This window comes from Scyliorhinus canicula, chromosome 15, assembly GCF_902713615.1.
Source record: "Scyliorhinus canicula chromosome 15, sScyCan1.1, whole genome shotgun sequence".
In the NCBI taxonomy this organism is placed as follows: Eukaryota; Metazoa; Chordata; class Chondrichthyes; order Carcharhiniformes; family Scyliorhinidae; genus Scyliorhinus; species Scyliorhinus canicula.
Window position 1 is genome coordinate 37,180,053 of NC_052160.1, and position 15,176 is coordinate 37,195,228.

Genomic DNA, 15,176 nt, shown 5'->3' on the forward strand with positions numbered 1-15,176 from the left:
AAGAATTATCCTGAGATTATCAACGATTATGATGAATCAGCTTGCTTAGCGGACCAGTTATTGCTCCATTTGTCGACAGCCTGTCACTCTCGAGATAATCTGGAGCCACAATTTACAGTGAAATCACTGTTGGCTGAGGTCCAAGTGGGTCATTGGCTGGAAAACAGCTATCTAGGAATGGGGATAAAAACATTAAATATTCAGGTAGAAATTGAACATGCTCAAAATATGCAGCAGGTCATCAACTGAACAAATGACAGGTTAGCAACTTGTGTAAATGACACTCAATCAGAACTGGAAAGAAAGTTGACACAATCAAATGGTATCACTGGTCAGTTGAGCAAGGTACTGCTGAGCTGTCAATGTGAATGAGCAATTTCATAGTAAGGGTGCCTTAAGTAGAGGGGAAGGAAATTGAAAGAGTAAACGGAAGACTTCCTGATTTGGTACGGACAGGTTCCACCGTTGTGGTGAACTATGTCTATGTCTATGGAGTTGTAACTGAACCCAGTGCTGTATTTGGTTTCAGCAGGGGTCCATGGATTGCAATCAAAAGTATTAATTGAGTCAATATTTACTTTAAAAGTTAATTTAAAAATTCAGACAATTTGAATTGATATATTACCTTTTTGCAGAAGTGCAATTTTCAACATTTCAACAGCACCACATTAGGGGATTACAGCTAAATACATTTCTAGATTAAATTTAAAGAATGATTGTGTAAATGAAAAATGAGCTTCTTAATAGATAAGTGAGATGTGGTACCTTTTAGGAGGAAGAATATGGAGGTCATGTACTCCTTAGAAATTAAGTGCCTAGGGCCACTTAATTTCACCCCCACAACCCAAAGATGTGCAGGTTAGGTAGCTTGCCCACACTAAATTGCCCCTTAATTGGAAAAAAAAATAATTGGGTACTCTAAATTTATTTTAAAAAAGAAATTAAGTGCCCAACTGGGAGTATAAGAGCAGTGATTTGGGGGTACAGATAGACAAATCACTGAATAAGGCCAAGAAAAAACAAAGAACACTGGAGTTTATTTCTAGAGGAATAGAAGAGAAGAGAAATTATGCTAATCTTACATAGAACCTTGGTCAGGTCACACTTGGAACATTGTACATAGTTCAGGTTTGCATACCACAAAAAAAATGATGTTGAGGGAGTGGAGAAGGAGCAGAGAAGATTTACCAGAATAATACGTGAGAGGTTATAATTAGCAGGAAAAGTTGAACAAACTGAGTTTCTTTTCTCTACAAAGGAGAAGAATGACGAGTGACCTGTGGTCTTTAAGATTATGAAAGGGCTGAACAGGGCAGCTATTTCCAGAGGCCGTAATTATTATTTTTTTAAATTTAGAGTACCCAATTATTTTTTTCCAATTAAGGGGCAATATAACATGGCCAATCCACCTACCCTGCACATCGTTGGGTTGTAGGGGTGAAATCCATGCAGACACAGGGAGAACATGCAAACTCCACATGGACAGTGACCCAGAGCTGGGATTTGAACCTAGATCCTCAGTGCCGTGGGCAGCAATGCTAACGACTGTGCCATCGTCCTGTCCTAGAAGCCGTAAAGATAGTCACCAATAAACCTGAAAGGGAATTCAGGAGAAAACTTTTACCCACAGAGTGGGATCATGACAATGTGGATCTCAAGACAAAGTGAATAGCAGAGATGAGGTTTAGAGGAAGTTAGTTAAAGTGCATGAGGGAGAAAGTAATAACAGATACAAACAGAAAATTCCGGATTAACTCAGCAGATCTGGCAGCATCTGTGGTGATATGCATCACTGTAAATACACAAGGGGTTAATGCAAATACACTAAGACTAAATAAACACCAGAGGGAGCACCAGAGCCACCATGACACACAGACATTCAACCAATAGGTCAGTAAGATAGGACATGACCAATGGGCAGTCAAGACACTCAGAGGTGACACTACCACAAGGGGACTACCCATATAAAAGGACAGGGCACACATGCTCTTTCTCTTTTCCCCGCCCCGCCGTCAGAGACACAGGGGCAGATCAGGAAGCATCACACCCACTGCATGGATTAGAGCAGACTGGTTAGTTAGATTGAGTTACTATAGCAAGATCAGCAGGAGAGTCAAACTCAAGTGGGAGAATTGTTAACTGTTCAATAAATTTGTTAAGCCTATCTCCAGGTCTGAACCTTCCTTTGTCAGAGTATACATCAAGGAAGCAGTTTGTGCTACATGAAGAAGCATAACACAACAGCATCTTCAGACAGAAACAGAGTTAACATTTCGGATCTAAATGATCCTTCTACAGAAGAGGATGCTGTTGTTGTATAAGAAGGGATGGGTGTCCACCATCAACAGCTGCAGGAGCCTGATGGGCTGAATGTCGCTCTGTAAACTGCATTTCCCAGCATGCAGCCTACCCTGATGTCCCGCCCACCTCGAGGCTGTTAGGTGCTCACATGGCAGGCGTGATTCAGTCATTGATTGGACAGCACCAGCGATTAATTGTGCCAATCATATCTGGGAGCCAATGGGGGGGTGCGTTTGAGCAGGGCGGGGCTAACGGATCGGAGACGCCACAAAAGGATCAGAAGCGGCTGCACGACCGAAAAAACTGAGCAGAGAAGAACCCGGGTACCTAGAGCGGGCTACAGCCACCAGGGGATCCGTGCCGCAGCCGCCCAGAGACCGGGAAACTGTCCCTGGGACCATGATGAAGTTTCGGTTCCGCCGTCCGGGTAACGACCCGCAGCGGGAGAAACTCAAACTGGAGCTGTTCGCCTTCAATAAGGTGGGGGGGATGGAATGGAGGGAGATAAGGTTTTTCTGTGGTGGAGGAGGGAGGGGGTTTTATGAGGGGGAAGAGGGTGGGTTTTTATGATGGGGGGTGGTGGTGATGGGGTTTTTTTTGGAGGGAGGATGGTGCTGGTGGGGTTTTTATGGGGGGAGGATGGTGCTGGTGGGGTTTTTATGGGGGGGTGCTGGGGGTTTTTATGGGGGAGGCGGGTGCTGATGGGGGTTTTTATGAGGGGAGGAGATGGGTGGTGGGGGTTTTGGGGAGGAGGAGGGTGCTGGTGGGTTTTTATGAGGGAGGAGATGGGTGGTGGGGGGGGGTTTTGGTGGAGGGTGCTGGTGGGTGTTTTTTTGGGGGAGGAGGGGCTGGTGGGTTTTTTGGGGGGTGCTGGGGGTGTATTTTTTGGGGGGAGGAGGTGCTGGGGGGTGTATTTTTGGGGGGAGGAGGGTGCTGGGGGTGTATTTTTTGGGGGGGGAGGAGGTGCTGCGGGGGTGTTTATTTTGGGGGGAGGAGGGTGCTGGGAGTGTATTTTTGGGGGGAGGAGGGTGCTGGGGGTGTATTTTTGGGGGTGAGGAGGGTGCTGCCTGGGGTGTATTTTTGGGGTGAGGAGGGTGTGGGGGTGTATTTTTGGGGGAGGAGGGTGCTGGGGGTGTATTTTTGGGGGGAGGGAGGGTGCTGGGGGTGTATTTTTGGGGGGCGGAGGGTGCTGGGGGTGTATTTTTGAGGGGAGGAGGGTGCTGGGGGTGTATTTTTGGGGGGAGGAGGGTGCTGGGGGTGTATTTTTGGGGGGAGGAGGGTTGCTGGGGGTGTATTTTTGGGGGGAGGAGGGTGCTGGGGGTGTATTTTTGGGGGGAGGAGGGTGCTGGGGTGTATTTTGGGGGGAGGAGGGTGCTGGGGGTGTATATTTTGGGGGGAGGAGGGTGCTGGGGGTGTATTTTTGGGGGGAGGAGGGTGCTGGGGGTGTATTTTTGGGGGGAGGAGGGTGCTGGGGGTGTATTTTTGGGGGGAGGAGGGTGCTGGGGGTGTATTTTTGGGGGGAGGAGGGGGCTGGGGGTGTGTTTTGGGGGGAGGAGGGTGCTGGGGGTGTATTTTGGGGGGAGGAGGGTGCTGGGGGTGTATTTTTTGGGGGGAGGAGGGTGCTGGGGGTGTATTTTTGGGGGGAGGAGGGTGCTGGGGGTGTATTTTTGGGGGGAGGAGGGCGCTGGGGGTGTATTTTTGGGGGGAGGAGGGTGCTGGGGGTGTATTTTTGGGGGGAGGAGGGTGCTGGGGGTGTATTTTTGGGGGGAGGAGGGTGCTGGGGGTGTATTTTTGGGGGGAGGAGGGTGCTGGGGGTGTATTTTTTGGGGGGAGGAGGGTGCTGGGGGTGGATTTTTGGGGGGAGGAGGGTGCTGGGGGTGTATTTTGGGGGAGGAGGGTGCTGGGGGTGTATTTTTGGGGGAGGAGGGTGCTGGGGGTGTATTTTTGGGGGGAGGAGGGTGCTGGGGGTGTATTTTTGGGGGGAGGAGGGTGCTGGGGGTGTATTTTTGGGGGGAGGAGGGTGCTGGGGGTGTATTTTTGGGGGGAGGAGGGTGCTGGGGGTGTATTTTTGGGGGAGGAGGGTGCTGGGGGTGTATTTTTGGGGGAGGAGGGTGCTGGGGGTGTATTTTTGGGGGGAGGAGGGTGCTGGGGGTGTATTTTTGGGGGGAGGAGGGTGCTGGGGGTGTATTTTTGGGGGGAGGAGGGTGCTGGGGGTGTATTTTTGGGGGGAGGAGGGTGCTGGGGGTGTATTTTTGGGGGGAGGAGGGTGCTGGGGGTGTATTTTTGGGGGGTGGAGGGTGCTGGGGGGTGTATTTTTGGGGGGGAGGGTGCTGGGGGGTGTATTTTTGGGGGGAGGAGGGTGCTGGGGGGTGTATTTTTGGGGGGAGGAGGGTGCTGGGGGCTGTATTTTTGGGGGGAGGAGGGTGCTGGGGGCTGTATTTTTGGGGGGAGGAGGGTGCTGGGGGCTGTATTTTTGGGGGGGAGGAGGGTGCTGGGGGCTGTATTTTTGGGGGGAGGAGGGTGCTGGGGGCTGTATTTTTGGGGGGAGGAGGGTGCTGGGGGCTGTATTTTTGGGGAGAGGTGGGTGCTGGTGGGGGTTTTTTGGGGGGGAGGGTGTTGGGGGGTGCTGGGGGGGTGGAGTGTGCTGGAGGGGTGTATTTTTGGGGGGAGGTGTGTGCTGGAGGGGTGTTTTTTTGGGGGGAGGTGAGGTGCTGATGGGTGTTTTTGGGGGGGTGATTGTGTGGGTGGAGGAGGTTTTGGGGAGGAGGTGTTTTTTTGGGGGGGGGGAAGAGGAGAGGAGGTATTTTGGGGGGAGGATGAAGGAGGTGTTTTTTTTGGGGGTGGGTGAAGAAGGTTTGAAACCTGTTTAATTTCTCTTGTGCAGGTATCTTTTCCTAATTCTGATGTCACTGTGGCTTTGAGGTATTGAAATTCCATTAAATAAAGCTGGAATAAATGGCTGTTGTCAGCAATGGTGGCATTTCCAGTTCTTATCAAAAACATTTTGCTGGACTGCTGTGTGTCTAGACTAGAGTCACACCTTTATTCTTTATTGAAATGACCTGAGATGCCATCCACTTGGCTCGAGAAGGTGGCTTTCCACCATCTTCTCAAAGGCGATTATAGATGGGCAAGGAATTCTTGCCATGTCAACTAAATTAAAGAAAAAATATTGCCTTTCCATAGCCTGGCTACCTTTGCTGATCTACTCCTCATAATCTCTCACACCCAAAACCATTGGAATCCAGTCTGTATCTGGCTCTAGGTACCTGGGCTCTTCCCTTCTCCGTTTTTCGGTTGTGCAGCCGCTCCTGCACATTCAGTTCCATTTTTTTAGCCAGATCATTAACTAGGAACTGAGAATGACATTATAACTGGTTTTAGAGCAGCATTGATTTACAGGCTTGATAAGTTGAATGTTATGTTCCACCAGGCCTCTTTCTTGGCTAACTGGCTGCCTGTCATGCAGGAACCCAGACAGTGACTGTTGGCTGGCCTGTTTCACTTAGCAAAGGAGAGGTAATTTGGTGATGTCAGATTTGGGTTTTAAAGAGCCATGGGCTTTTGAGAGTGAGGCTCTTTTTTTTAAAAAAATGGTTGAGGTAAAGAAAGCATGTGTGTTTATGTAGTACATCACAGCCTGATGATATCTCAACATGCTTCAGAGCCACTGAATGAGGTGCACTTGTTTGTATGGGACAACACAGCAATTGCTTTTTCATGATTATTGGACTTTTTTTTTTTTCTTTTCCTGAATAAAGTTTGGAGACAAGAACAGTAAATTGAAATTATTATAAAACACCAATTAAATAGTGTTAACATGTTGATTCTTCTTTAAGAATATCAGTTTTACTTCTGCACTCCCTCCATTCTGGTCTCTTGTGATTGAGCAACTGTTTGCAGTCCATAACTTCAAGTCTTGAGGCTTGAAGCTCGAGAATTCATTCCTAAACCCTTCTGTCCCCCTCTCTCTCTCTCTCTCTCCTTTAAGACACTCCTTCAAACTTGCTGCTTTGACCAAACTTTTGGTCATCTGGCCTAATACTTCCTTAGTGGTTCAATGTCATGTTTTGTTTGATAACACTCCTGTGAAGCTTTGACAAAGAGTCATCCAGATTTCAAACGCTAGCTCCCTTCTCTCTCAGACCTGCTGAGATTGTTTCAGATTCCAGCATACACAGTTATTTGCTTTTATACCCTGTGAAGCCCCTTGGCATGTTTTACTATGTTCCAGGTGTCGTATGAATACAAATTATTCTAAGACCTCTCTCTCTGTAACGATTGATAAATCATAAATACATTTTTCCCTTGCAGACAGTGGAACATGGCTTTCCAAATCAGCCCAGCTCTTTGGCATACGATCCAAAATTACAGCTCATGGCCATTGCGACCAAAACAGGAGCTGTGAAAATGTATCCTTTATTTTTTAAAAATACTGATCTTGATGTTGTTGACTTACAATAAAGGTAAGTGCTCATACTTGTTGAAGCCCTTCATTACGCAGCAGATATTTGAGCAGATTGGCGTTGCAGTAAGTTTTGTCAGCCAGGGTACTGGGTCAACTGGGATGCACATGTGGTGATCTGACTCTTATGACAATAGACTTTATCTTATGAGATGATTGAATGGAAAATTTGAAAATAACCTTTTTAAGTGTTTCGCTGTTATTTCCCTTTGTTTTTGGCTGTGCTTGGTTGAAAATTAAAGTTTTTAAAAGAAAATGACTGCTTTCTCAGCGGATGCTATTGAAATCGGACATGTATTCTGAAAACAAAAAGAGATTGCAATACTTCAGTCTTGTCACAACATTTGTTTTTGCTCATAGTTGTCAGTACTTGGAAGCATAAAAATATTGTTTTCTATTTTTTTCTAGATTTTCAACCTGTTTTGCATTCATTTGATATAAATAAGTAAAACCAATTGGAGGATCTCTTGAGTGTGAGAAATGGCAGAATATGGGATGGGACACGCACAGTTTGGGTTTACCCAGTTAATGCAGGAACTTTGTTGCAGCTGATACTGGACAGTTTGACTAGTTCATACTGCTTCCTGTGGGAGTTGGCTGCTGTTTTTTTTTTCTTGATGAATACTGTATGTTGTTAGTGCAAATGGTCACATCAGGGGGGCAGTATTCTGGTTGTGGCAAACTACTCAGTGCATTTGAAAGAGGCTGAGGTTATTGAAAGAATATACATGCAATTGGTGACTGGCTTAAACATAATGTGGAGATGCCGGCGTTGGACTGGGGTGAGCACAGTAAGAAGTCTTACAACACCAGGTTAAAGTCCAACAGGTTTGTTTCAAACACGAGCTTTCGGAGCACGGCTCCGTGCTCCCTGAAGAAGGAGCCGTGCTCCAAAAGCTCGTGTTTGAAACAAACCTGTTGGACTTTAACCTGGTGTTGTAAGACTTCTTACTGGGCTTAAACATAGGCTGCAGCCTGGGGCGGTGCGGTGCAGTGGTTAGCACTGCTGCCTCATGGCATCGAGGACCTGGGTTAGATCCCGGGTCACTGTCCCTGTGGTGTTTGCACATTCTCCCAGTGTCTGCGTGGGTCTCACCCCCAAAACTCAAAGATGTGCAGGGGAGGGCCTCACTAAATTGCCCCTTAATTGGGCAAAAATAAATTGGGGACTCTAAATTTATATTAAAAAACATAAGCTGCAGCCACTTCCTCATGCTACTACTGCACCCACAGAAGCAGGAAAGAAGCATGACTGTTGCTCACAAATGTGATCGGGAGAGACTCTAGTGGGTGGCCAGCAACGCATTTGTCATTACCATAATAACTAACCAAGTCAGAGCAAGCTTGTAAAGGAAGCTTATCTAGCTTAACATGGGAAATTGGGAGAAATGATTGATAAATATTCCCTGGGAAACTCTAGCCCCACTTCTGCTCTGGCTGCAGTAGTATTTGTACCTGGATGGTCTTGGTGGATTGATTGAGTGAGCTGAAATGTCTGTGGTGTAGATTCTAACAGCTGAGCTGGCTGCATTTGGGTTGCCCGTTCCTCGGGAGTATTGTGAGTAATGTATTCACTGCCATTGCTCTTGCAGACGTGTTACTGATGTTGCAGTCAAACCATAAACATCCTGTACAAAAGTGGAAGTTACTTCAGATGTTGCAAACAGTTTAATCAATTTAGTTTTTTTCTCAAAGCTTTATTTAACCAAATTATTGCTTTAATTTATCTGCTGTGATGCCATTGAAGGAGAAGGTGGTTACTCTGAAAACTCAAAATACTCAATGCACGTCAGGATGTCAGTTCGGACAAATGCCCCTGTGAGTGCAATCCTAATCCCAGGCATGGAATACTCTCTTTAGACAATCCAAGAGAGGAAGACCCCATTAATTGTAATGTTCAAGTAGATGTATTGGCATCTACTGAGCTGCTGAAATTCTATTGTCAGCATTGCTGCAATTTGAATAGACCCATGAAATGTACAGTATTCTGAGCAGCAAGCAGATTAAACTTGATCACTTCATGCACGACATCCAAAAGATAAATCTGCCAGTACCTCCTCTGGCTTGTGTTTATGGATGATTAATGCAGTCATGCTAATGCCAGCAGCACCCAGGGAACAAATCAGTCAACAAATCAGCTCAGGAGTGTTGTCTTGGCGTGTAGCAAAGACTATTGGGGAGAGAAAGATCCCTATGTGACTTGCCAAGCCTGCAGTGTGACTTTGATGGTGGTTAACAAAGACTGTAGACTGTAACTAAGGTTTCTCTTATTGTGATAAATGTTTGTATGTCTCTATCCCAGACAATTTAGCAGTCCATTTATGCTATGCGGATTGCATTGTTTGAAGTAGTTGCTGCAAATTGTGAAATGTAAAAGAGGAACCTATTGTTTCTTAAAATTCAACGGTATTGTCCTCTTTCAGCAGTATGTATGCAACTTTGATTCTGTAAACTCTACACTATGATAACTGCATGTTATTTATCGTCTCTCAATTTGAACTGCCATAACATAATCAAATGTGCAAAGATTTGGTGGCATAAGAGGTTTCATGACTGGGCTTTAACTCCTGCCATGCCAGTGGGGAACTTCAGTTAATTAAAATATATCTGGAATAAAACGCTTGCATCAGTGAAAGTGCAAGTTCGTCGCAAAAATCCAACTGGTTCATGTTCTTTAGGGAATCTGCCATCCTTGCCATGTTCAACATGTGTGACTTCAGCCCCATAGCAATGTGACTGACATTTAATAGCTGTCTGAAGCACTAGCAAGCCATATCAAAACACCATGAAACTACATAGTCCACCCAAATTTCAGCAGTTCCTAAAGGCAAACCATCACTGACATCTTGAGGGCAATAACTGGCCACAACAGTGGCAACCACATCCTGTGAACAAACAAGTTAGCCTGAGCATGGAGTGCTTAACCGTGACTAAATTGCAAAATGGAAGTGACGTTTCAATTCAGTGTCAGCGTTGCTCTGATTATATCCGCTCTACCCTGGCTGTTGAGAGCTTTTAAATGCAGGTTGCCGTAGGGGCAAGTTTTTTGGCATTTGGTAGTTTCGGAATGGCGTGACTGATCAATGCAGCAGTCCAAAGAAGAGTCCCTTTGTTCATTGAAAGTTTGTTGTCTGTGTATTGTGATGAGCTGCATTAAAGCATGACTCAGAAGGGCAGTGCAACACACCAGCTCTGTCCTATTGGACAAAGAGTGTACTTAGTGACCTCTTCAAAAGAGCTCAGTCTTTCTGTTTTGTCCATGCCTTCAATCTCCTGCCTGTTTCTGACCTTGGCAGTCTTGGTCTCTGAACACTTTTTTTGTGGCATTTGTTTCTTGGAACCAATTTCCATTCTTTCCCTCTTAACAATTTTCACTGCCATCCATGGCTTCCAAGTGTTGAGAAGTGGAGCTCCTAGTTGCTGCTTGATTTAGAGGTGAACATGCTACAGGTGAGGCAGGCAAAGCTTTCAGAAAAGGTTGCCTCTCTATACATCAGGGACAGTCCACAAAAAGGTTCATGTTCTCCGTTCTCACCCACCACTCCATATAGCCTAGTCTGGTTTTAATGTAGAGTGCCAACCAGGCAATTGTAAGGTTGGAGGTCTATGTCTGATTGTAGCTGGGTTGATTTTACTGCATAAGTGTATTACTTTTGCTTGTTTTTCCTCGAGGCTTGCCTGAATGGTTCTTATCTTATTGAAAAATGATCTTGCAACTGCAAGCCAGTTATGTAGCCTGTTTGCTGTTTCCCAGTTCGGTGCAAGTTTATTGTTCAGCAAAAGTGCAAGTCTTGTTGCTTTTATGGGGAGCTGGAGGGTCCAAGTAGGATAAATGCCCTGTCAATGGTGCAGCTCAATTTGGGTCTTCATTTGTAAGTTGCCTGTTTGTTTTTCTGTCTCCAGGGCTAATAAAAGCAGCTGCTGGGAGAAGGGTTCTAGTGGCTCCTAACAAGATTACAATTTTAGTGGGTGAGTGATTGTTGGTGACCATCTCCTCCCTAGTGCTGAAGTATCGTACTCCAGACGCAGGCCTGTCTTGTTGAGGTATTTGAAAACTGGGCTGCTTTATATACCTTCAGCCGAAATCAAAGTGTAATCCAAAGCCTGGCTGGTGGGGAATAATAGGTGGTGTACTGAGCCCTGAATGTGTAACTGTGCCGAATCTGAATCATTTTTCCAAACAGTTGGCACTAGGCATGGATGGTGGGAGGCTGGGGGAGGGCAATAGCTGGGTTGGCCTGTCTGTGATGGGAAGGAGATGCCAATCGCGTTTATATACCATCTTAAATGGAGTAAAAGAGCATTTATCAAACAAAATTTGACACCAAACCGAGGTATTAGGACAGATGACCAAGGGGCAGCACAGCACAGTGATTATCACTGCTGCTTCGTGGCACCGAGGACAAGTGTTCATCCCGGCCCCAGGTCACTGTCCATGTGGAGTTTGCACGTTCTCCCCGTCTCTGCGTGGGTCTCACCCCCCACAACCCAAAAACGGTGTGCAGGATAGGTGGAAGGCCACCCTAAATTGCCCATTAATTGGCAGGGGGGGGGGGGAGAATTGGATACTCTAAATTTAAAAAAAGATGAGAGATGACCAAAAGTGTGGTCAATAGGATTTGATCTATGCTAAAGGAGGAGTAAACAAGTTGGAGAGATGTGGAGTTTTGAGAAGGAATTCCAGAGCTTGGTGCCGAGGTGACTGAAGGCACAGCTGGCAATGGTGGGGTGATTTTCAAATTAGAATTTGATGGTAAGATCAAATAAGGATATGAGTTTTAAAGTTCAGGGATTGCATTATTGATAGCTCAAGTACGTGGGCAGAAGTCTTTTTTGGCTGAACTCTTCGTGGAGGGTGGAAGATGGGAAGTTGGCCAGGAATAATCAAATCTAGAGGTCATGGATGGAAGTTTCAACAATGTATGAGCTGAGGGTGGTGAAATTGGGTGGTATTAGTGAAGGTGTGGATGTGGTTGGAAGCTTTCTCAGTTAACTATGACACTGGTGTGAATATTCTGGTTCGGGTCAAACAGTTACCAGGAATGGAGTTGATGCATAGGAACAGAATTTGTGGTGGGGCCCAAAAACAATGGCATTGGTTTTCCTGTGTAGTTGCTGCAAAATAACGGCCTCCTCCCAAAAGAGGCTGCATTCCAGGCCTTTACATTTTTCATTAGTCATCTCCCTGGACAGCAGTCTTCTATAATGAACTGAATTTTTTGTTCTGTGTTAAAACTGTTACTGCTCCGGTAAAGTTGTCCAAACAATTCCAGAGAATGGTTTCAAACTGAAGCACTTCAACGGTTTCATGAGAATGAAGAGAAATTAACATGTGAAAAGGTGGATGAACACCATGCAAACTAATGCCTTGAGCCTTTTCAGCCCCATAGATTTCTCTCCCTTGTTGCAGCAGAATGGAGGCAGTGCTAATGTACAGATATCATATCCCAGCAAGTGAGGGAATTCCAAAGCTTCGATCCTCATTGGCTATGGTTTCATGAGTGATCACAACTTTCGGGTATCTTCTCAAACTTTCCTGATGACTGGGGCAGAGTGAGATGTTAATGATGAATGAATTCCGGCTTGGTTGTGCTGGATGTATGAAGGAGGATGGAATAAATCCTTTATCCTCTGATCGAGCAACACGCTTCTGGCGCGGTATCCTTATTTTTAAACTTTTTTTTTTCCACCTCAACCTCCTCCTATGGTAATGAGTTTGCATTATCACTGCTGTCCGACTAAAGAAGTTTTGTTTCTGAATTCTCTGATTTTGGCTTTTTCTATGGTGTCTTTGGTGGTAGTTAATGTTTTATCCTTTTTGCATTGGCTAGTAAAAAGTTGCCTGACTCAGGGGAAGTTTGAGTTCTGTTCAAGCAAATAATGGTAACAGGTAGATGTGTTGAGAAATATTTCTATTTGCACTACTACAGATCTTTGCGTACAGGATGTACAGATTTCTAGGATGCTGTCAACATCTACCATTGAGTTTTCTTTAACTCTGGCAGTATTGTATATTGATTGAAGTTGTCATCCTCTCCTAGTGCCAGTTTGTTCTCCAATGAACTGAGGCTTACAAGAGCAGAGTACTACATATGCTAGAAATCTGAAATAAAAAACAGAAAATGCTGCAAATATTCAGCGGGTCTGCCACCATTGCAGAGAATTGAGAACCACAGGTTGCTGACCAGAAGCACCAATTCTGAAGAGCAACACAATCAACTTGTAGCTTTCTTCCCTGATGAATCATCAATAAGGAAGATACCAAACAACAAGTTTGACACCCTATCCTTTTTTTATTTTTGACAATCTCACATAAATTCTTTTTACAGGATGTGGGAGTCGCTGGCTAGGCCAGCATTGGTTGCTCATCCCTAGTTGCCCTTCAGAAGGTGGTGGTGCATTGCATTCTTGAATCGCTGCAGCCCTTGCGGTGTACGTACACCCGCTGTGCTATTAGAGAAATACAGCACAGAACAGGCCCTTCGGCCCACTATGTTGCGCCGAACTTTTGTCCTAGGTTAATCATAGACTTTTGGACACTAAGGGCAATTTTTCATGGCCAATCCACCCAACCTGCACGTCTTTGGACTGTGGGAGAAAACCGGAGTACCCAGAGGAAACCCACGCACACACGTGGAGGATGTGCAGACTCCACACAGACAGTGACCCAAGTCGAAATCGCACTTGGGACCCTGGAGCTGTGAAGCAATTGTGCTATCCACAATGCTACCGCGCTGTCCTTAAGAAGTTAACCTACACTCCATTATTCTACCCTAATCCATGTACCTATCCAATAGCCGCTTGAAGGTCCCTAACGTTTCTGACTCGACTACTTCCACAGGCAGTGCATTCCATGCCCCCACTACTCTGGGTAAAGAACCTACCTCTGACATCCCCTCTATATCTTCCACCATTTATCTTAAATTTATGTCCCCTTGTAATGGTGTGTTCCACCCGGGGAAAAAGTCTCTGACTGTCTATCTATTCCCCTGATCATCTTATAAACCTCTATCAAGTCGCCCCTCATCCTTCTCCGTTCTAATGAGAAAAGGCCTAGCACCCTCAACCTTTCCTCGTATGACCTACTCTCCATTCCAGGCAACATCCTGGTAAATCTCCTTTGCACCTTTTCCAAAGCTTCCACATCCTTCCTAAAATGAGGCGACCAGAACTGCACACAGTACTCCAAATGTGGCCTGACCAAGGTTTTGTACAGCTGCATCATCACCTCACGGCTCTTAAATTCAATCCCTCTGCTAATGAACACTAGCACACCATATGCCTTCTTCACAGCTCTATCCACTTGTGGCAACTTTCAAAGATCTATGAACATAGACCCCAAGATCTCTCTGCTCCTCCACATTGCCAAGAACCCTACTGTTAACCCTGTATTCCGCATTCATTTAAAAAAAAAAAAATTTTATTGCAATTTTTTACAGAAAATATAACTAGTAGTAATATGCAACTAACTGCCCCATAACACTCTCAAATTCCCCCAAACCGTAACATCACATGTATCACCCCCCCCCCCCCCCCCCCACCAACAAGAAAACTTAACCATAAATTAAATAAATCAAATTTAAATAAAATAAACAAACATAGTCATCGTCTCTCTCCTCTCTCTCCTCCCCCCCCCCCCCCCCCGGGGTTGCTGCTGCTACCATCCCAGTACCCTATTGTTAAGCCAGAAAGTCGAGGAAAGGTTGCCACCGCTTAAAGAACCCTTGCACCGATCCTCTCAGGGCGAACTTGACCTTCTCTAGCTTAACGAAGCCCGCCATGTCATTGATCCAGGTCTCCACGCTTGGGGGCCTCTCATCCTTCCATTGTAGCAAAATCCTTTGCCGGGCTACTAGGGACGCAAAGGCCAGCACGCCGGCCTCTTTCGCCTCCTGCATTCCTGGCTCTACCCTGACCTCAAAGATTGCGAGTCCCCATCCTGGCTTGACCCTGGATCCCACCACCCTTGACACCGTCCTCGCCACCCCCTTCCAGAACTCCTCCAGTGCCGGGCATGCCCAGAACATATGGGCATGGTTCGCTGGACTCCCCGAGCACCTGACACACCTATCTTCACCCCCAGAGAACCTACTCATCCTCGCCAAAGTCATGTGGGCCCTATGCAGCACCTTGAATTGAATGAGGCTAAGCCGCGCACACAAGGAGGAAGAATTAACCCTCCAGGGCATCAGCCCATGTCCCGTCTTCGATCTGTTCCTCCTCCCACTTTGTTTTCAACTCCTCTACTGACGCCTCTTCCACTTCCTGCATAAGCTTGTAGATATCGGATATCTTCCCCTCCCCGACCCAGACCCCCGAAAGCACCCTGTCACTCACCCCCCTCGCGGGGAGTGCAGGGAATCCCTCCACCTGCCGTCTAGCAAATGCCTTTACCTGCAGATATCTAAAC

The 15,176-nt window shown here is 46.1% G+C and overlaps 1 protein-coding gene across 4 annotated transcripts in view; it reads left to right on the forward strand.

Annotated features, from left to right (window-relative positions):
- The first annotated feature begins 2,561 nt into the window (after nt 1-2,561).
- The window catches only part of llgl1 (LLGL scribble cell polarity complex component 1), a 100,447-nt gene continuing 87,832 nt past the window's right edge, over nt 2,562-15,176 (forward strand). For 3 of the 4 annotated variants that reach the window (XM_038820744.1, XM_038820747.1, XM_038820745.1), the window contains exons 1-2: nt 2,563-2,781; nt 6,616-6,713. In XM_038820744.1, the coding sequence (XP_038676672.1) occupies nt 2,701-2,781; nt 6,616-6,713 (179 nt within the window). In that variant the 5' untranslated portion in view covers nt 2,563-2,700. Of the gene's footprint in view, nt 2,782-6,615; nt 6,714-15,176 lie in introns of all 4 variants that reach the window. The other variant, XM_038820746.1, reaches the window with a different exon arrangement.